Raw genomic sequence first — 16893 nt, forward strand, 5'->3', positions numbered from 1 at the left:
TTGACACCCCCTGCAAAATATGATCCTGGCCCAACCGCAGCGCTTGCTCAGACAGCCTGCTTTTCTGGTTCATTGTGTGTGCATCTTGTGGGCCTTCTCCCACACTGTTGCCGTGATGAAGTGGCAGAATTCGCCTTTCGTCGTGAAGCTCGAAATAATAAATCGGGCCGAACACGGTGACAAGTCGGATGTCCTTGCAGCACGAAAGATTCCGAGGAGCACTCTCAGCACTATCTTGAAGAATAAGGGGAGATTAAGGCTAAAGCGGCCAAACTCACGACCCGGTGCCCGTAGCGCCCGACGCCTACACACGGCCGTGTACAAGTGGTTCATACGAAATTGTTTCAGCCATTCCGGCTTCCACGTGCTCGGTGATGGCTGTAAATTCTGATGAATGCAACGAAGCTGTTGCCAGTGTTGCCGAAGTTTGGAGCGAGCTGTCAGAATTTCTGGAAGCTGTTGACGAATCAACGGTGGACGAGTTTGTGAGTGCAAATGACGGTGTCACGACTACAGGAGAGCCCGAAAACGAAGACTACATTGCCGACATTGTACCGAGCCCAAGTGAAATTGGGCACAATGAGGAAAGCAACGACGGTCCTTTGCCCACATTCTCCGAAGTGATTGGTACGCTCGCACTAGTCTGGTGCTTTTGCGCGAATGCGGAAGGTTGCGGCCTCAGGTGTTCGAACTCCTTAGACAATGTGGAGAAGTGCGTGCATGGCAGGCAGCGAAATTGCCGAAGCAGAAGAAAATGCAGGACTACTTTGTGCGAAACTAAGCTATTTCACCAATAAAGTGATCTTATAAATGGTATGTGCTTTTATGACATCCGCAGGCTTATATCGAATTATGCTCTATATCGAACTGATAGGCATTTTTTTTGCGAGTTTGATATAGCCGGGTTCGACTGTACAACAAAGTAGTCCTTTCTACATGCTGCCAAGATCTAAAGACATCATAAAAAGCTGATACAGAAATGACTTTGCCACCCATTCTTTTGTATTATGCCTTTTTCAGACATACCAAGCCTTTGCCCATAGTAAGACTGACATATTTGCTTTCTCAAATGTTTAACATACTGTATTACCCTTCGTATGATTCTATAGTGCCCTTTTAAAATGTTGGCATATGTTGGCCGAAGTTTGCCAGCATAGGTCATGCCCAAGGTTTACCAAGAAACTTTTGACTCCTTCACACAGTGAGAACCTAAGACACATAAAATTAAAGTGACGAAAAATAAACTTAGAAAATTGGTGTCTATGGTAGTATAACGTGCCGGGAAAAATTGCCACTGCAAAGATTGCAATAACCTTATACCAAGTATTTTCCTAATTCTTAAAATTTCGTCATAGTAGGACAACTGCAGTGATTTTCTATTGCCTCTGAGATAATCGCATGCTTTTGGCTGGGTTGTATGCACAATGTGTGGCGTAACCTAAACTTGAAAACCATAATTTTGCCGTACCGCAGTTGTCAGCACTTGCTGTCGGGAATGTTGTAAATCTTATTTACAAGATGAGAATGCATTGCAAAAATATCCCTTGTTCCTCTGGATAAAATTTTCAGCAACGAGGTTCTGGCAGCGGGTGAGCTTTCCCAGAGACATGCAATGGCATTCGTAAGCCAAGGCAACAATTTGCACAACAAGGCACAAGGAATGTTCTAAAAGTCATTGGTGACATTTAGTGATGTCACGGGTGGAGACTGTCAACTAAATATCGGTTCACCAACGTTTTTGCTTTTTTGCACTCCCACTGTGCGCTTTAGGTAACTCGGGTTAGGTTACTGCTCATTAGTGATCTCTGCTTGTGAGCTTTTGGGAAACAGATTGCATACAGCTGAATGTGTTGCTGTGCAGGTGTGGAAGATCCAGACGGGCCAGTGCCTGCGACGCTTTGAGCGTGCCCATTCCAAGGGTGTCACCTGCCTCAGCTTTTCTCGGGACAGCAGTCAGCTGCTTAGTGCCTCCTTCGACCAGACCATCAGGTGAGCTACTGCACATCAAAGGCCTTAACGGGGACGACTGTAGTCTGCAGCCTGGTGACTTTGACAAAGAGAAATATCGAGTCAAATAAGTGAAAAATATTATGTCTGAGATCTCGAAAAATTTTGCAGATCCCACAGTTAGCACTTGAAACTTACAAAAAAGCACATGAAAAATCCCCAGTTTGCTTTTTAGCGTCGAGAACTGGTTGGTGTGCACGGGGTGGGAAACTTGCTTTTCAATCGCTGTTCATGCGGATACAACCGCTGTCCGTTGTTTCGCAGGCGACATACCAGAATCTTATTATATGTGCCAGCTGGCTTGGTACAGGTAGTACGTGAGAATGGGAGGCAAGAGTCACATGACGTAGATTGAATGACAACTATGCTATGACCACGCCGGCAACACCAACGTATACCCAGTAGCTCAAGCTGGTAGGCGCTGCCAGCTCCGCTGGTGTAGGAAGCTAGACAGACAGACATACAGTCTGTCTGTCTGTCTGTCTGTCTGTCTGTCTGTCTGTCTGTCTGTCTGTCTGTCTGTGTCTGTGTCTGTGTCTGTCTGTCTGTCTCTGTCTGTCTGTCTGTCTGTCTGTCTGTCTGTCTCAAATTCCCTGAAATTCACAAAGAATGCTTCACACGAAAAGACAGAAAAATAATTTTATCTTTTCAATGTGCATAGATGCATCAATTATGCGTGGCCTCCGATATGGCAGCGGCCTAGTGTGTAGCATAGTCTATTGTGGCCTCCACAGGGTGCTGCGACAAACCCTTTTGCCGGCGCAACACTCAACTTTTGGCCGAGGCTTAGCTTTCTTGGCTTCTCCACTGTGTACCTTCCAGCACGCTAGCGGAGACAAAAAGAGAGAAAGCCAGGTATTGATGTGATAACTGCAATTATAGAATGGAGAGACATAGGTTTATCGCACATGTTCTTCGTCATAATCTTAGCGATCAGCGTGCAGTGGAGGTATTTAGTTTTGTGGAGCAACGCGACACACGATGTCCCGAAAGAAGACAGTTCTGTCGCTCAGCGATAAGCTGAATATTATCGAGGAAGCGGAAAAGTGGCATGGAGCCACGAAAGCCAGCATTGCCCGGGACCTTAAGATACCCGAATCTTCGCTTAAGACAATCCTGGCAAACAAAGCGGTGATATTGCAGAATGCCAACAACTTCGGGCTCAAGCGGAAAATGGATGGAAAAAGAAGGACAGCCTGAGAATTTAGAAAAAGTTTTCGTCAGGTGGCTGCATCAAGCACAGAGCTCTGCGATCAATGTTGACAGCACCATTCTAAAAGAAAAGGCAGACTTTGTGGCATTGGGTCTGGGCATCGACGACTTTCAGACATCGAACAGGTGGCTGGATCGTTTTAAAAAATGAAACAGGATTGTGTACAGCCGCTCCTGCTGAAAAAGCACTTCCATGGACGTTTTGATGGTGAGCGAGTGGATGGAGTCACTGCCGGAGATGATTGCTGCATACAAGCCCTGCGACGTTTTCAGCACCAATGGGAGCAGTATTTTTCACCATCTAGCCTGATCAAACCCTTGTGTTTAAGGGTGACGGCTGTCGTGGTGGCATGCGTAGTAAAAAGCGTGTGATGGCACTATTCTGTGCTAATGAGGACGGTTCCGAGGGGCTGCCTGTGCTCATTGTTGGTAAGTTTGCAAAGCCATGGTGCTTTAAAATCTTGAAGACACTGCTGTGCAGCTACAACTTCAACAAAAAAGCGTGGATGACATACTCACGTACAGGGCACAAACCTGGAGGCTTGCGAAAAGGGTTCTACTTAAATTGAGGACGATGCAATGAGCTATGGAAAGAAGAATGATAGGTGTAACGTTAAGGAATAAGAAAAGAGCAGATTCGGTGATGGAACAAACGCGAGTTAATGACATCTTAGTTAAAATCAAGAAATAGAAATGGGGCACGGGCAGGACATGTAATGAGGAGGGAAGATAACCGATGGTCATTAAGGGTTACGGACTGGATTCCAACGGAAGGGAAGCATAGCAGGGGGCGGTAGAAAGTTAGGTGGGCGGATGAGATTAAGAAGTTTGCAGGGACGACATGGCCACAATTAGTGCATGACCGGGGTTGTTGAAGAAGTATGGGCGAGGCCTTTGCCTTGCAGTGGGCGTAACCAGGCTGATGATGATGATGATGACGACGTCTTTGCTCTTCAGCCATTTTTTGCAGCAGCTGGATAGCAAAATGGGTGCTAAGGCGAGGAAAATATCACATTTTGTGGACAACACACCGTGCTACCCACCCGATACGTCCAGCCTGAGGAACATAAAAGTTGTTTTTTTTCCACCCAACTGCACAAGCCGGCTGCCGCCGCTGGATGCCGGCATCATTAAGTGCGTCAAGCAAAGGTACCGGAAGCGGTTAGTGCAGCGTCGGCTGGTGGCTATGGAGTGCAGCGAGTTGGAAAAAAAAATGACTGCGCTCAACGCCATGCATTTTATTGCCAGTTCGTGGAACGCAGTGTTGCGAAGCCAATCGCTAACTCGTTCAAGCACTGTGGCTTTAAGTAAGAGACTGCCTCCTCTGCTGGGGACGCAACAACCTCGATGCCACTCGAGGCCGATGCAGGCTTCGCGGCCGCCGATTTCGAGGGTTTAAACCTCACCACGACCTTTGTTGAGTATGTGGAGGCCGATGACAATGTTGTGATCTGCGGCGAGGTGTCGCTGGATGACGCCATCAAGGAGGCTTTGTCTAGTGCCGACACCGCTGCGACATTGGACGAGGACAACGACACCACAGATGCCGTGCCTGTGCCTAACACGTCCGCCAAGGTGCTATGGCACATAGACGGCATCCGGGACTTCATCTGTTCACCCGACGCTGCAGAGGACCTCCTTTCATACATTGCCCAACTCGAGCGAGAGCTTTTGGTTCACGGATCAAACAAGGTCCAAAAGTAACTTACCGACTTTTTTTAAAGTTCTCGCCGGCTGGCAGGAATCACGACAGTGAGCAGTGGAGTGCCATGAAGGTTCGTTTGAATAAAGCATGATCGGTACTTGTACTGCAGCTTTAATTCTTATCGCATTCACTTTTTTGGTAATTTGGGATTCCAAGCCCTGCAGAGTATGTTAGTAGTTTACATTGAAGTTTCTCGTAAATCCGTCGTGCGAAGTGAGTAGTATTTTTGTAGGCATAATTTGTGTTCGGATTTTACAACGCTTTTTCGTGATGCCGAGCAAGTCGTATAATCGGCGTTCCACTGTAAGCACTGTACAATTGATTAATAAATGCATTTATCTCTTTTTTGTATGTGAAATCCAATCAGTCAATCAATAAATCAATGAGTGTTTAGATTGGGTTTTTGTGCTTGCACACTCACAGGATCCACGGCCTAAAGTCTGGGAAACTGCTAAAGGAGTTCCGTGGCCACACCTCATTTGTGAATGACGTCATCTTCACACCTGAGAGCCATCACCTGCTGAGTGCCAGCTCGGATGGCACGGTCAAACTGTGGAGTGTCAAGAGCACTGAGTGCTTGAGCACCTTCAAGTCCCTTGGTGCAGCTGGTGGCATGGCTGGTGCAATGGGCAGTGACATCACTGTGAACTCAATCCATGCTCTACCCAAAAACCCTGAGCACTTTGTCGTCTGCAACCGTTCAAACACAGTCTCCATCATGAACATGCAGGGACAGGTAAGATAATGGCTGAAGTCCCTATTGTGCTTATGGCAGCATGTGAGATGTGATGACCAAAGGCATTATGCTGTGGAAGTGTAACCTAGCACAATATGGTGCTGAAACAGCTTTCGGCTAGTAGTTCTTTGGACATGCATATCGCATTTGTGAAGCCAACATTCTTGACCAGTTCCTTCCATCTCAACCCCTAATCACCCATTCTCTCATCAATTTCTCACTGCTGAAATCTTGCTTAGGATTGAATTGCCACATTCGCCTTAGGTTAGCCTTGTTCTCTTTTGCCACTTTGCTAACTTGCCATTACCTTGTATCCAATATAGCTCTGAACATGGTCAGTGATATGTAACAATTGTTAGAGCGTACAACCAAGCACTTTCTCCTCTACCCATAACAGAGAATATATAATAATCAAAACTTGCTCACACTATTGCAAATTCATGCCATTCTTTACGACCTCATAGTAACAGAAAGCTGCCACTGGCTGTATTGCTTAAGTTTCCTGTCCTCCTGCAGCATACTTTTTTGTCATGAGGAAAAAATGATGTGCTTTGACAACTTGCAATAATTTGAACTCCCAGAGACCATGGGCATTAGTTTGAATGATCTGAAGTTGAACAAGATACAATGTGAAAGATAATTATAAATTGATATAGGAACAGCTATGCATACAGAAGACTGGCCATCACCGGAGTCCATTGCAGAGAAAACATAGAGTTCTTTTATGTGCAAGCTACATTATCACAGCTGTGAATCCATGACCAGGGCAGTAGCACTAGCTTGCAGCGATGTAGAGCAGTATGCATAGGGACTGACAACTGTCCAGAATGTGTTGTGAGACGTTGATTGAAATGAAATGACCATGATTTATAGTGAGAGAATCGAGCACTCTGTTCGCGATTTAAGTAGGAATTAGAATTTTATATTGGCAAAGAAAGTCTCAAAAACCAGTAAGTGACGCGGCCTGGTGGTGAAATCTTGAGTACTCTGGATGTTGTATATGAGACTACTGTAAGTCGGCTGTTATTAAGTACAGCATACTTATTGCTTAAAATTGCAGTGCATATATTATTAGATACTTGCACTTTACTATATGCATATTACGAAGTAAAGAAAGTCCATGCACCTCACAAAGCATCCACACGTCCCATAATGCATGCGGGCTTAGAAGGTGTTGTACGTGCGCGAGTTAGTGCATAAGCGTAGCGTAAGTACCCAGAGTTATGTGGTCTCCCTGTGAAATACAGAATGACATTGATTAGTTGCGCCATAAATAAGTGCCAGCATTACAATATTAGCTCATGCGTGCCTACGGCAACACACTGAACTGCGTATCATGTGTAAAAGTGTCATTTCCTTTTTGAGAACTGAACTTGGCTTAGCTAAAAAACAATGATACTGGTTAATGACCATAGCAGTTAGACAGGAAACCACCATAACACATAGCTGCTATTGTAGAAATAATTTACCACTTCACAAAGCATGAATTGCATCAGCTTGATAAACAAAATAATACTTTCTCACAGTTACGGTCGCTCTTGTTGTCTGCAACCTGCTAAAGGTGGCATATAAACATTATCGCACTTACATATCACTGTTTTCAGCATGCTTGCAGTGAACCACTACATCCTCGCTGCAAATAAAAAAACTTTGATTAAAAAAATTTTCATATCATTTTCCGCCTTACAACTTCAGGATTAGACACTCTGACTGGTAAGCATTCCATCGCACTAAAGAAAGTGGGTACCATGAAAATCGCTTGTCAGTCTCTTTAAAGTAGGACGCAGGTATTGGAGACCGAAAAATAGTGAAACAAAATTTTTTTTGGAAGTGCTATTTTTGAAATTTACAGCTATTTGTCCACCTGTCTGCCTAATTTCTCATATCTGGGCTTGGTATTTTAGTCGTAATAATAACTTGTACAGTGAGTTTTGGTTGAATATGAGACAAAATTAACTCAAAAATGGCCTTCCTTCCTTGACGCGCTGATGCCGTTCCATGCTCAGTGTTGTGGTCATCTAGGTCACATGAGAGTGGCCTTCCTTCTTCGTTTTCGTGCCAGCACTGCTCAGTTTCGTCCTTTGGTCTCTGCAGAATAAATAAAAAGAAAAGCATACTATTTCTTTCATATTGGCTGCTTGAGCGCACGTGTCAAGACTGCGCAACTTGATTGGTGGAGCTGGCTGGCGTCATCTACTAGGTGAACTAGCCTGTGTGCCACCGACGCGCTGAGACGCCACTTTAAAAACATGTATGGCCACTAATATGCGTGCAACAATGCCTGGCTGAGTGTGAAAGTTCCATTTGTGTAACAGGTTCGCTAAGAAGCAGAAGCAATGATTGACTATCTTAAGTGACATTGCACTTCAGCACAATGCATTGTAGGCGATCAAGCTGCTATGGTGAATGGCTGCCGACAATGGTGTTAGGCCTAGCGCGTCTGCCAGCATGCGAATCGGACAGCTGGCACTTATGCCGCAACGGTGTTATGCTACTGCCTTCTGCGATACCTGCGATACACTAGTGGTGCAGGTCGAGGCATCTCTCCTTTGTGCCTCTCTCACTTTCTGCCTTCTGATGCGCAATGAAAGAGGATTGCTGCTGAATGAATAAATAAAATCCGGGAATTTGTGTTAACGGTAGCAACAAAGTGTAAGTCAGATTGTTTTTATTATGGCAGTGGCGTAGTCGACAGCCTATTGACTGGACGTGCTTCATGATTGGCAAACTTGATTAGATAAGCATTTGGACATCAACAGCCAACTGGACTATATTTTTAGCTGTTTTAGGCACATAACTTTGCAATATACATGTGGAACATTTGTTAATTGTGTGCTGTTCGTTCTTGTACTTTCCTCAAAACAAATTTTTGGCTCTGTGCAGTATGGAGATCTCGATATTTCAGCATCTGGTACACATAGAACTGAATTTTTTTTTTTGTAGAAAGAAACCTCATATAGGTCACATGAGGTTTCTTTCTGCAAAGCAGAAGTGGACAGGATGTGTGCATCCTGGCCACTTCTACTTCTGTTCTCCGTGTGTTTATAGCGCAGTAACCCCCTTATTACAAGGTGAACTTTCACCAACTAGCCCAACTTGCTGCTCTACTGCAATATTCAATGGGCTAGAAGATATGAATGGCCAGACAAAAAATTGTGCTTGCTATAATTCATTCCTTACTCTTTATGCTATCTAACCAAGCCTTCGAAATAATTTTTTATTGTGCCATTTATTTTTCATCGTAGACCGAAACTATGGAAGCGAAATGTTTGTTATCTTTGGAACTAATTGACAAACAGCAAAACTATCAGCATATTTGAACCAGCACGAACATTTTAATAAGACTGGGAAGTCTTCTCAATACATATGAAAAGAACAACCAGCACTCCCCCTAAAGGAGTCCTGAACCACTCCTGGAGCTTGGTGAAAAAACGCAGTCCGCAGATAGCATAAGGTTCTGTGAACATGTCAGCCTAATTTTGAACTCGTGCATGGAGCGTAGAGTTTGCAAGTGGAGCGCGGAGTGGCCTTTTTCTCAAATGCTCTCTTTTCAACAGAAGCCTTTTTCTCACTCTTTTCGGGCGCTACATTTCGTCATATAGCATATTCCTGCATGCCAATTGGCCACCAGCTAACATCAATCAAGAAGGGTGTTTGAATCAGTGCACTTCCTCCTACCGTTACTGTGTGTATTTATTGACGCAGTTTAGTAAATAGACTGAATTGAGCGAAAGTCTGCTTTCAAATTTCAATAAAGTTGCGTACTTCCAGAAGACGCTGACTATAGTCTTCTCACGCTCGGCCACCCACATAGAAACTAAATTTTGGCCATACTGCTTATTGGTGTGGTAGTTGTCGGGTCTTGCTAAGTTCAATTACTTTTTAACACTCAAGTAGCCTTGAGCCACGTGAAACTCAAGGTCAGACCATACGCATGCTTGCCAGCGTGCACTTACTGCTATAACGCGTTAGCAGACTTTGCTCCCTATTGAGCTGTTGACAGCCTTTCAAAATGTGCAAATTCAATGTGGCTACTGGCTGTCCTGTCAAGCTGGTGCAGGCCAAAACCAGTCTGCACCACATGGCACAGCCAGGCAGGATCATGTGAGCACGAGCGCGCACTCGAGCCCTGTCATGCACGAAGCAAGTTCTATGCATGTGCTACGGTTGCTACGTGCAACTGCAGTCTGCTCGCTGAGCGCACTACGGCTCGCTGAGAACAACCTTGTATGGCACGTCGGAGGTACCATCTGAAGTAGTCGCATCTGTGTGAACGTCCAAAATCAAGCTTGAACTGTGCGTCACAGTGATGGTCAGTAGGCAGAGCATCATGGGCATGCCCCACTCTGCCGTAGCCTTTGCAGTGCAAGGCATTGAAGAAGGAGCAGGAGCACCACGAAGGGGGTCATAGGCAACCTTTGATTGCCAATAATTCCACTTATGCTGAACGCATTTAAGTACCTTTTGCAGCAAAGTATTCTGAAATAGTCCAATTTAACTTCAAGTGCATTTCTGGCTCAATAAGTAGTAGTTCAGGGCACCTTGAACAGAAAGCTTTAGCTCGTAGTCTCTTTAGTCCTTTACTATTTATTTCTTCCCATACACCTGGGAAGGAATAAACAACAGGGTGTCTACCAACTGGGAGAACCGGGAAAACCGGGAATTCTCAGGGATTTTGAGTAGCCTGGAAAAACTCAGGGCAAACTCAAGGAATTTGGGCTTCTATCAGGGAACTTTAGCTGTAATTTTATTGAAAAGGTCAAAAGTCGAGGTAATGCTGGCTCGAGTAACAGACAGGAATCGTAATGAATCGTCTCTGACGCCCGGTCGTCGGCTGGAGGAGTTGCCAGTGTACAGTCAACGACCTACTTTCTGGATTGCCGATAATTTGGACAGCTTCGCGGCTACACCACGTGCCCCATAGAGTCAATGTATCAGAACGTCTGAAATTTCGGACGTAAGAGCTCTTCACCGTCCGATTTCCCGGAGGTTTTGCCGTGACCGCAGGTCCGAAACGGCATTAATCAAAGCCACCACCGATGCCATTTTGATTAACTTGCCACCTCGAACCGGCGCTATCGCACGCCAATCCGCTGGCAGCTGTAGCCAACACGGCGGCAACGCTAGGCCTAGTTGCTTCGGCATTCGCTATGAAGCTTCTTGCTGTTGGCTGCCGTGTTTTTTATTGAAATAATTCGCTGCTGTCAGCAATGGCACGGACTCTGTCTTCGTGGTCCTCGCGATTGGCTTAGAAGCTTGAAAAGCAGGGTGCGTTGCATAATGCTAGTTCCCGAAAGTCAGCTTCGCCTCTGTACACAAATGTTACTTGGTGAAGCATACACAAAAGTATTGCAGTGAAGCATAACAAGCATGGGGAGGGGCTATTGCCATGGTACACAGTGTGTATTCCTTAATTACACACACGTGCACCCGGTATTTCCTGCCGCAGTATGAGCACCGATATGCCTAATAGGTGTACCGGCATGCCTCAGAGCATTTTCGAATGTGCCTGTGGCTGTTTGAGCCCTTAAGGGCAGTAAATGGCATGCATTTATTTTTTCCAACTGGCCGATTTTTCTGATGTTTTCGCGGCCCCTAGGGAGTTTGAAAAATTGGACGTGGACTGTGCAACTGACCAAGAAGATGTTTCAAATGGTCTGTGGGTGAACGAGTGGTGGAAAGAGAAGAACAGAAAAGACCCACGAATATAGAATGAACGGGAAAGGAAGTGTGCTGCCGCCGTTTTGAAGGAGCTTGAGCTCAAAAAACAAAGTGTTGGCTGATGCCGAGTTGCAGGTGTCCCTCATCCAAACCAAATAACTTCTTTAAAGCAGTGAAACACAACACTGAGGCGTCGTGCGCGGGCTGAGAGTATGTCAGGACAGTTGAAGTTGACTTACGAGCTGTTGAGAGAGAATCTCAATTGTGACAACGTTCAGGCCTCATACCATTGAGCTTGCTATCAGTTGATAGAAAAAGCTCATATTTGAGAATGTTCAACTTGATTTGCAAATTTTTTGAAGACATTTTATTTGCTGTGCATTTTCTAACCCCTCCCTTCTCTTCTCTTCTTGAATAACATAAACACTACTCCTTAGTATTCAAATTGGACTAAGTTGGTAAAGAAAAACACATTTTTTCGTATGCGTACTAGAGAGTAACAGCATCGGGCGATATGGTTTCAGCCCGTCTTGACATAAAACATAGCACTGCATCACTCAGGAAATATTTCAAAGGCACTCAGGGAAAACCTGGAAAACTCTGGGAACTTGGAAATGTCAACTTCGTAGACACCCTGAAATAATTTTTCTCGCAATTCACTGCACCGAATTTGATGAGCTTTGTTGTATTCAAAAGAAAATGTTAAAATCTAGTGACTGTAGGAAGTGATATTTTTATTTAGGCCATCAATTTAATAAAGATTGTTAAAACTTGCAAAATTTCAAATCACAATATTGCAAACTGCACCTACTAGCACATCTAAAGGGATCAAAACTGCGTACTACAGTGAAACCTCGTTATAACCAACAGTTAAAAAATCGGAAATTAGTTCGCTATATCCATAATTCGTAATATAAAATTTCGTAAAAAATACATGCAAGAGGAGCAAAATTCAATAGGAGAAGGCACAGCAACTCGAACGATGCTTACTTGGGTCACATTCATTTATTTACGCACAAAGAACTGCGTTATCGCGGCCTGCTTCTGACGTAAAAGCAACATTCGATCCTGACGCAAAAGCAACATTTGATCACGCCGCTGCCGCCGCTGCTGAAGCGGCGCTGTCAGTGGTTGTGAGATGCGGACGATTTCTTTGGCTGTCAACTCTTGATGACGATGTGGCATCTGTGGAGCTGTCAGCGCCTGCGGGGTAGTCCTGAACGTTTGCTGCGCCGCACAACACACTTGTAGTGCAACGAAGCCTGACGCCTGCTATTAAAGTGAGGTAGGGCTTGGCGTCGCGAAGTTCGTTATATCCGTTTTATGCCAAACCGCGTTCGCTATAGGAAGTTAAAAATACATGTGTTTGACAAAAATATTTCGAAAGAGTTCGATGTATTCAATAATTCGTTATATGCGTGTTCGTTATATCGAGGTTTGACTGTATAAAGTGCTCTGAAACATGCCATTATTATGTGAATAGGGATTTTGCAAGATCCTTCTAAACACTGTAACAAATTCACATAAGCTGCAGATTTATATATCAGATTCGTTTGCTTGGGATGTTCTAACGCATGGAGTTTTCAGAATTACATCTGTTTTTGGTGCAGAGTTATGGATTTGTTAACTTTGTGCCTCTGTTCTTTTTTTTGTTGTTAAGCTTATCATTTGCTGGCAATTTTGCAAAATAATGCCTGGTCCTAAATTAAAATTCTGCTTTCTATACTCACTAGAATACAGCTTCCTCTCAAGTGCAGCAAAATTCGTTCAAATCAGTTGAGGGGTTGTCCTTTCAAAGAATTTCTGCATTTTGCATGTGCAGTCGACTTCCATTAATACGACCCTGACGGGGCCGACAAAATTAATTGAATTATTTGGTGGGTCAAATAAAACAAGGTGCAGAAAAAAACAGCAAAGTGCACGGCTGATTCATTTGGCAGTATTTGCCCAATCCTAGCATACCCCAAATCAAATGCATGCCCGCTTTCTATCTGTCAAAAGTATAAATTTACAGTGCACCCAAATTTTTAACAAGGAAATGGGCAAAGGTCTAATATGTGTTGCAAATTGGTGGCCAGTTTCTGCAATGGTTTCACATCCGATTGTGCCGTGCAGGCAATTTTTAGCCCAATGAGACATTGTGAGATATGGTTATTGCTTGAAAATCTTTCTAGCGCAGGCTGAAAATAGGCGTTTTTGATGGGAGATGACGTGTTCAGTGCATTCATTGTCCCCTAAGCGCACCTTATAGGAGTTACCATAAGGGTAAAAAATGTGTGTGCTGAGTGGTCAGGTTATAATTATCCGTGGAAGGTCAATTTTAGGGTCGAAATAACAAAAGTTGGGGCCATAGAAACAAACCCATGGACACCGGCCGGATCTTCGGTCGAGATCAAATTAACAGAAGTCTACTGTATTTGAACAGATGGCATCGGAGTTTGCCCCACTCTAAAGCTTTCTCTTAACATCGAACTTGGGCACACCTTGAATGCTGATGTCTTACAAATAAACTCCCATCAACTATCTTCACTGCGCGCTATACTGGTCGCTGCCCTTTGAGGGCCCTCCCTGCATGGGTGACCTTAAGCCCTAGTGCCGACTGCGCAAGCGGACCACTGCTGTCAGCTCAATGCTGAGCAAGTGCTGAGGGTGCCGTTAAGCTTAAGGAGTTTCGAAGTGATGTTTTAGCATATGGCACTTCACAGACAACTGCCGACCGTCGTAACATGTACTGTATTAGAAACACTTTATTTCTCACTGTATCAATTTGCACAAGAAATGAAGATATGCTGCTATTTGCGGCATCCAAATTGCGAGGTGCGTAATGCAATTGAGCTGCCTCGCATGCAGTGCAGCGGCAGCCAAACGCGGTTTCCAAGTTGAACTTGCCTCGTTTCGCGGCTCTCACTCATGCTACTGATTTGACAGTGTTTGTTGCTTGCCAGGAAAGATGGGACATCGGTTTTACACTACCGGCCACTGTCTTGTGCGAAGAACAAACTGTAGCCAATTTTTCTATAATCGACGACAGTGACGCGCTCGGGCTTGCCAGCTCCCATTGTGCTGGCAGTTAATATTGCCATTGTGCAGTTGTACATATGCTCCAGTACGGGGAAACTGTTATTTGTCAGCAACCAGCATCCGGAAAATGGAGGACAGGAAGATGCCTTGGTGCTTGGTTGTACAATTACCGTATAAACCTGTTTATATCTATGGTTATCTATTTATTATTTTTTAAAATCTTTTTATCGTTCTAACGATCGCTTACGGGTTAGACAGCAGTAGTCTAGCAGCATACGGTGAGGGGCTAGTTGGTATGACATTATGAGAACAAAGAAAAACTGCGCAAAAAAGAACAAGACAGAGAAAGAACCACACGACACAGGCGCAGACTAACAACTGGTTTAATGCTCCAATGCCTCTTTCCTACCAACAACAGAGCGCATGCGCACCAACCTCAAAGACCAATGCCGCTATCATGTAGTCAAGCCTAGAAACGCCACCTCCTTGCGGTACAAATGTGTGGAAGCCTCACTAACACATTTATCTGGCCCTAATCTCGCGATTTCTAAAGCTTCGATTACTTCACGCTCTTTCTTATTCCTTGCGCGTCCGACAATCTTAGTCCTGCTGAAAAGTGGGGTGCAAGCCTTGCCGTCATGCCTGCAGGTCTTGCAATGCTTAGGAAGATGCTGTCCTCTAGAATCATCTAGGGAATTAGCATGTTCTAATAATCTAATATTAATGCAGCGGCCCGTTTGTCCAACGTACACGTTGCCACAACTCAGCGGAATCTCATAGATGACATTCGCTTTACAGGGCACAAACTTGTTCCTGTGATTAGTGCTGCACTCGATTTTCTTTTTCCTATCAGGTCTAACTAAATTGCACAGACTGTACAGCTTACAAGGTACCGAAAAGAGAACCTGTATGCCGAATTTACCCACGACCCTCTTCAGGCCGTGCGAGACCCTGTGGACATAGGGCATAACTTCACACTTCTTCCTCTCCTGTGGATCCACCCCACGAGGCTTTGAACTTTGTCGGAAGGACTTCAACAGGGACTCGGCAACTCGGGACTCGGCAATTACGCATACAGCAGTATATGCGTAATTTCACCGTTTCACAACACGCCGCGGCCAGAATTTTCAAAGGAATGGGCTACGGATATAACAGACCCTTTGCACTGGATTATCGCAGTCTGTTGTAATGGCTGTTGACTGTATTCACAAAACTCCTTACATATAAACACTTTCTCAGACACTGGCTTTTGGGGCTTACCACTTTATGATAGTGAGTGGTGTGACTATTGGCACAACTGCTGTGGCAATGGCCAATTGCAGCTGGCGCTAATGTAAGAGAAACTTTGTGAACACAGGTCCAAATTTTTAATTTACCATGACTTGCCTGTAAATTACTTTGGTCGTGTGGTTCTGTGCAGATTGTGCGAAGCTTCTCCAGCGGAAAAAGGGAAGGCGGTGACTTTGTCTGTTGCACTCTGTCACCAAGGGGAGAATGGATCTACTGTGTTGGCGAGGACCACGTTCTGTACTGCTTTTCCACAGTCTCCGGCACACTTGACCGGACACTTACGGTAAGTGAACTAGTTGATGGGCTAGAGGTTTTCAGGGCAGTAGCAGTGCACAGCTTGGAACTGTTCTTAAAGCAACACACCCCTGCATAGCTATTAGCAGTTTTTGAGCACTGTACTCTGCATTCACCTGTGCACTACCATTGAGTCAAAATAGGGGGGAAGCACTGTTTTCACTGACGCAGTCAATGGATATAAGAGAGTGGACCTAGAGTTAAGGGCTCCTGAACCACCCCTCGGGCTTGTGAAAAAATGCAGTCTGTGGATAGCGTATACGCTTCAATCTCATCCAAATTTTGCAGTCATGCGTGGCGCGTGAAGCTCACAAGCTGAGTCACATATTTCTTAAACATTCTCTCTTCGAATGAGACCTACTCTTCACCCGCTTTGAAGCTGCTGGCGGCTTTCATATGCCATTTGTCCTTGTATTTTTTTCTTTGTACCTTTCGGCCTTGTCTTTTTTTTTTTTTTTCGCGCGCTATAAGCCTCACGATGCAGCGATAAGCAATGGACTAAACCAGGGCTCTTGGAAATGTCACCACGCTGTCCGGAATGTTAATTACGGCACCATATTCTTTCAGGAAATCCATTCCAATAATCAAATCTTTACAGCACACGGGAAGAACGATAAAAGTGGCCACGAAAGAATAATCCCGGATGCTAATTCTAGCAGTACATTTTCCAGTAGGTATCAGTAATTGCCCACCTGCTGTCCTTATGCGAGCTCCCGTCCATTGCGTCTTTACTTTCTTCAGGCGGAGGACGAGTTCCTGACTCATAGAGATGTCGGCATCAGTGTCGACTAAAGCTGTCACCGGCTGTCCGTCCATCAAAACGTCAATGTCGGCACTCACAATTTCTTCTGTGTTTATCGGCTTCACAGCGTTCTGCGGTGAGAGTGTTGGGAGGCTTTTTATTGTCTTGTGGCGGGCCTTGTTGGATCTGGAGGACAATCCCAATTGCTGTCCCCCAGATTTCAGA

The 16893-nt window shown here is 44.8% G+C and overlaps 1 protein-coding gene across 1 annotated transcript in view; it reads left to right on the forward strand.

Annotated features, from left to right (window-relative positions):
• The window catches only part of Smu1 (Smu1 spliceosomal factor), a 34902-nt gene that overhangs the window by 14275 nt on the left and 3734 nt on the right, over positions 1–16893 (forward strand). Inside the window, exons 7-9 of the mRNA XM_065448905.2 lie at positions 1862–1989; positions 5348–5660; positions 15763–15915. Of these exons, the coding sequence (XP_065304977.1) occupies positions 1862–1989; positions 5348–5660; positions 15763–15915 (594 nt within the window). The remainder of the gene's footprint in view (positions 1–1861; positions 1990–5347; positions 5661–15762; positions 15916–16893) is intronic.

The sequence above is a fragment of the Dermacentor albipictus genome, chromosome 4 (assembly GCF_038994185.2).
Source record: "Dermacentor albipictus isolate Rhodes 1998 colony chromosome 4, USDA_Dalb.pri_finalv2, whole genome shotgun sequence".
NCBI classification, from domain to species: domain Eukaryota; kingdom Metazoa; phylum Arthropoda; class Arachnida; order Ixodida; family Ixodidae; genus Dermacentor; species Dermacentor albipictus.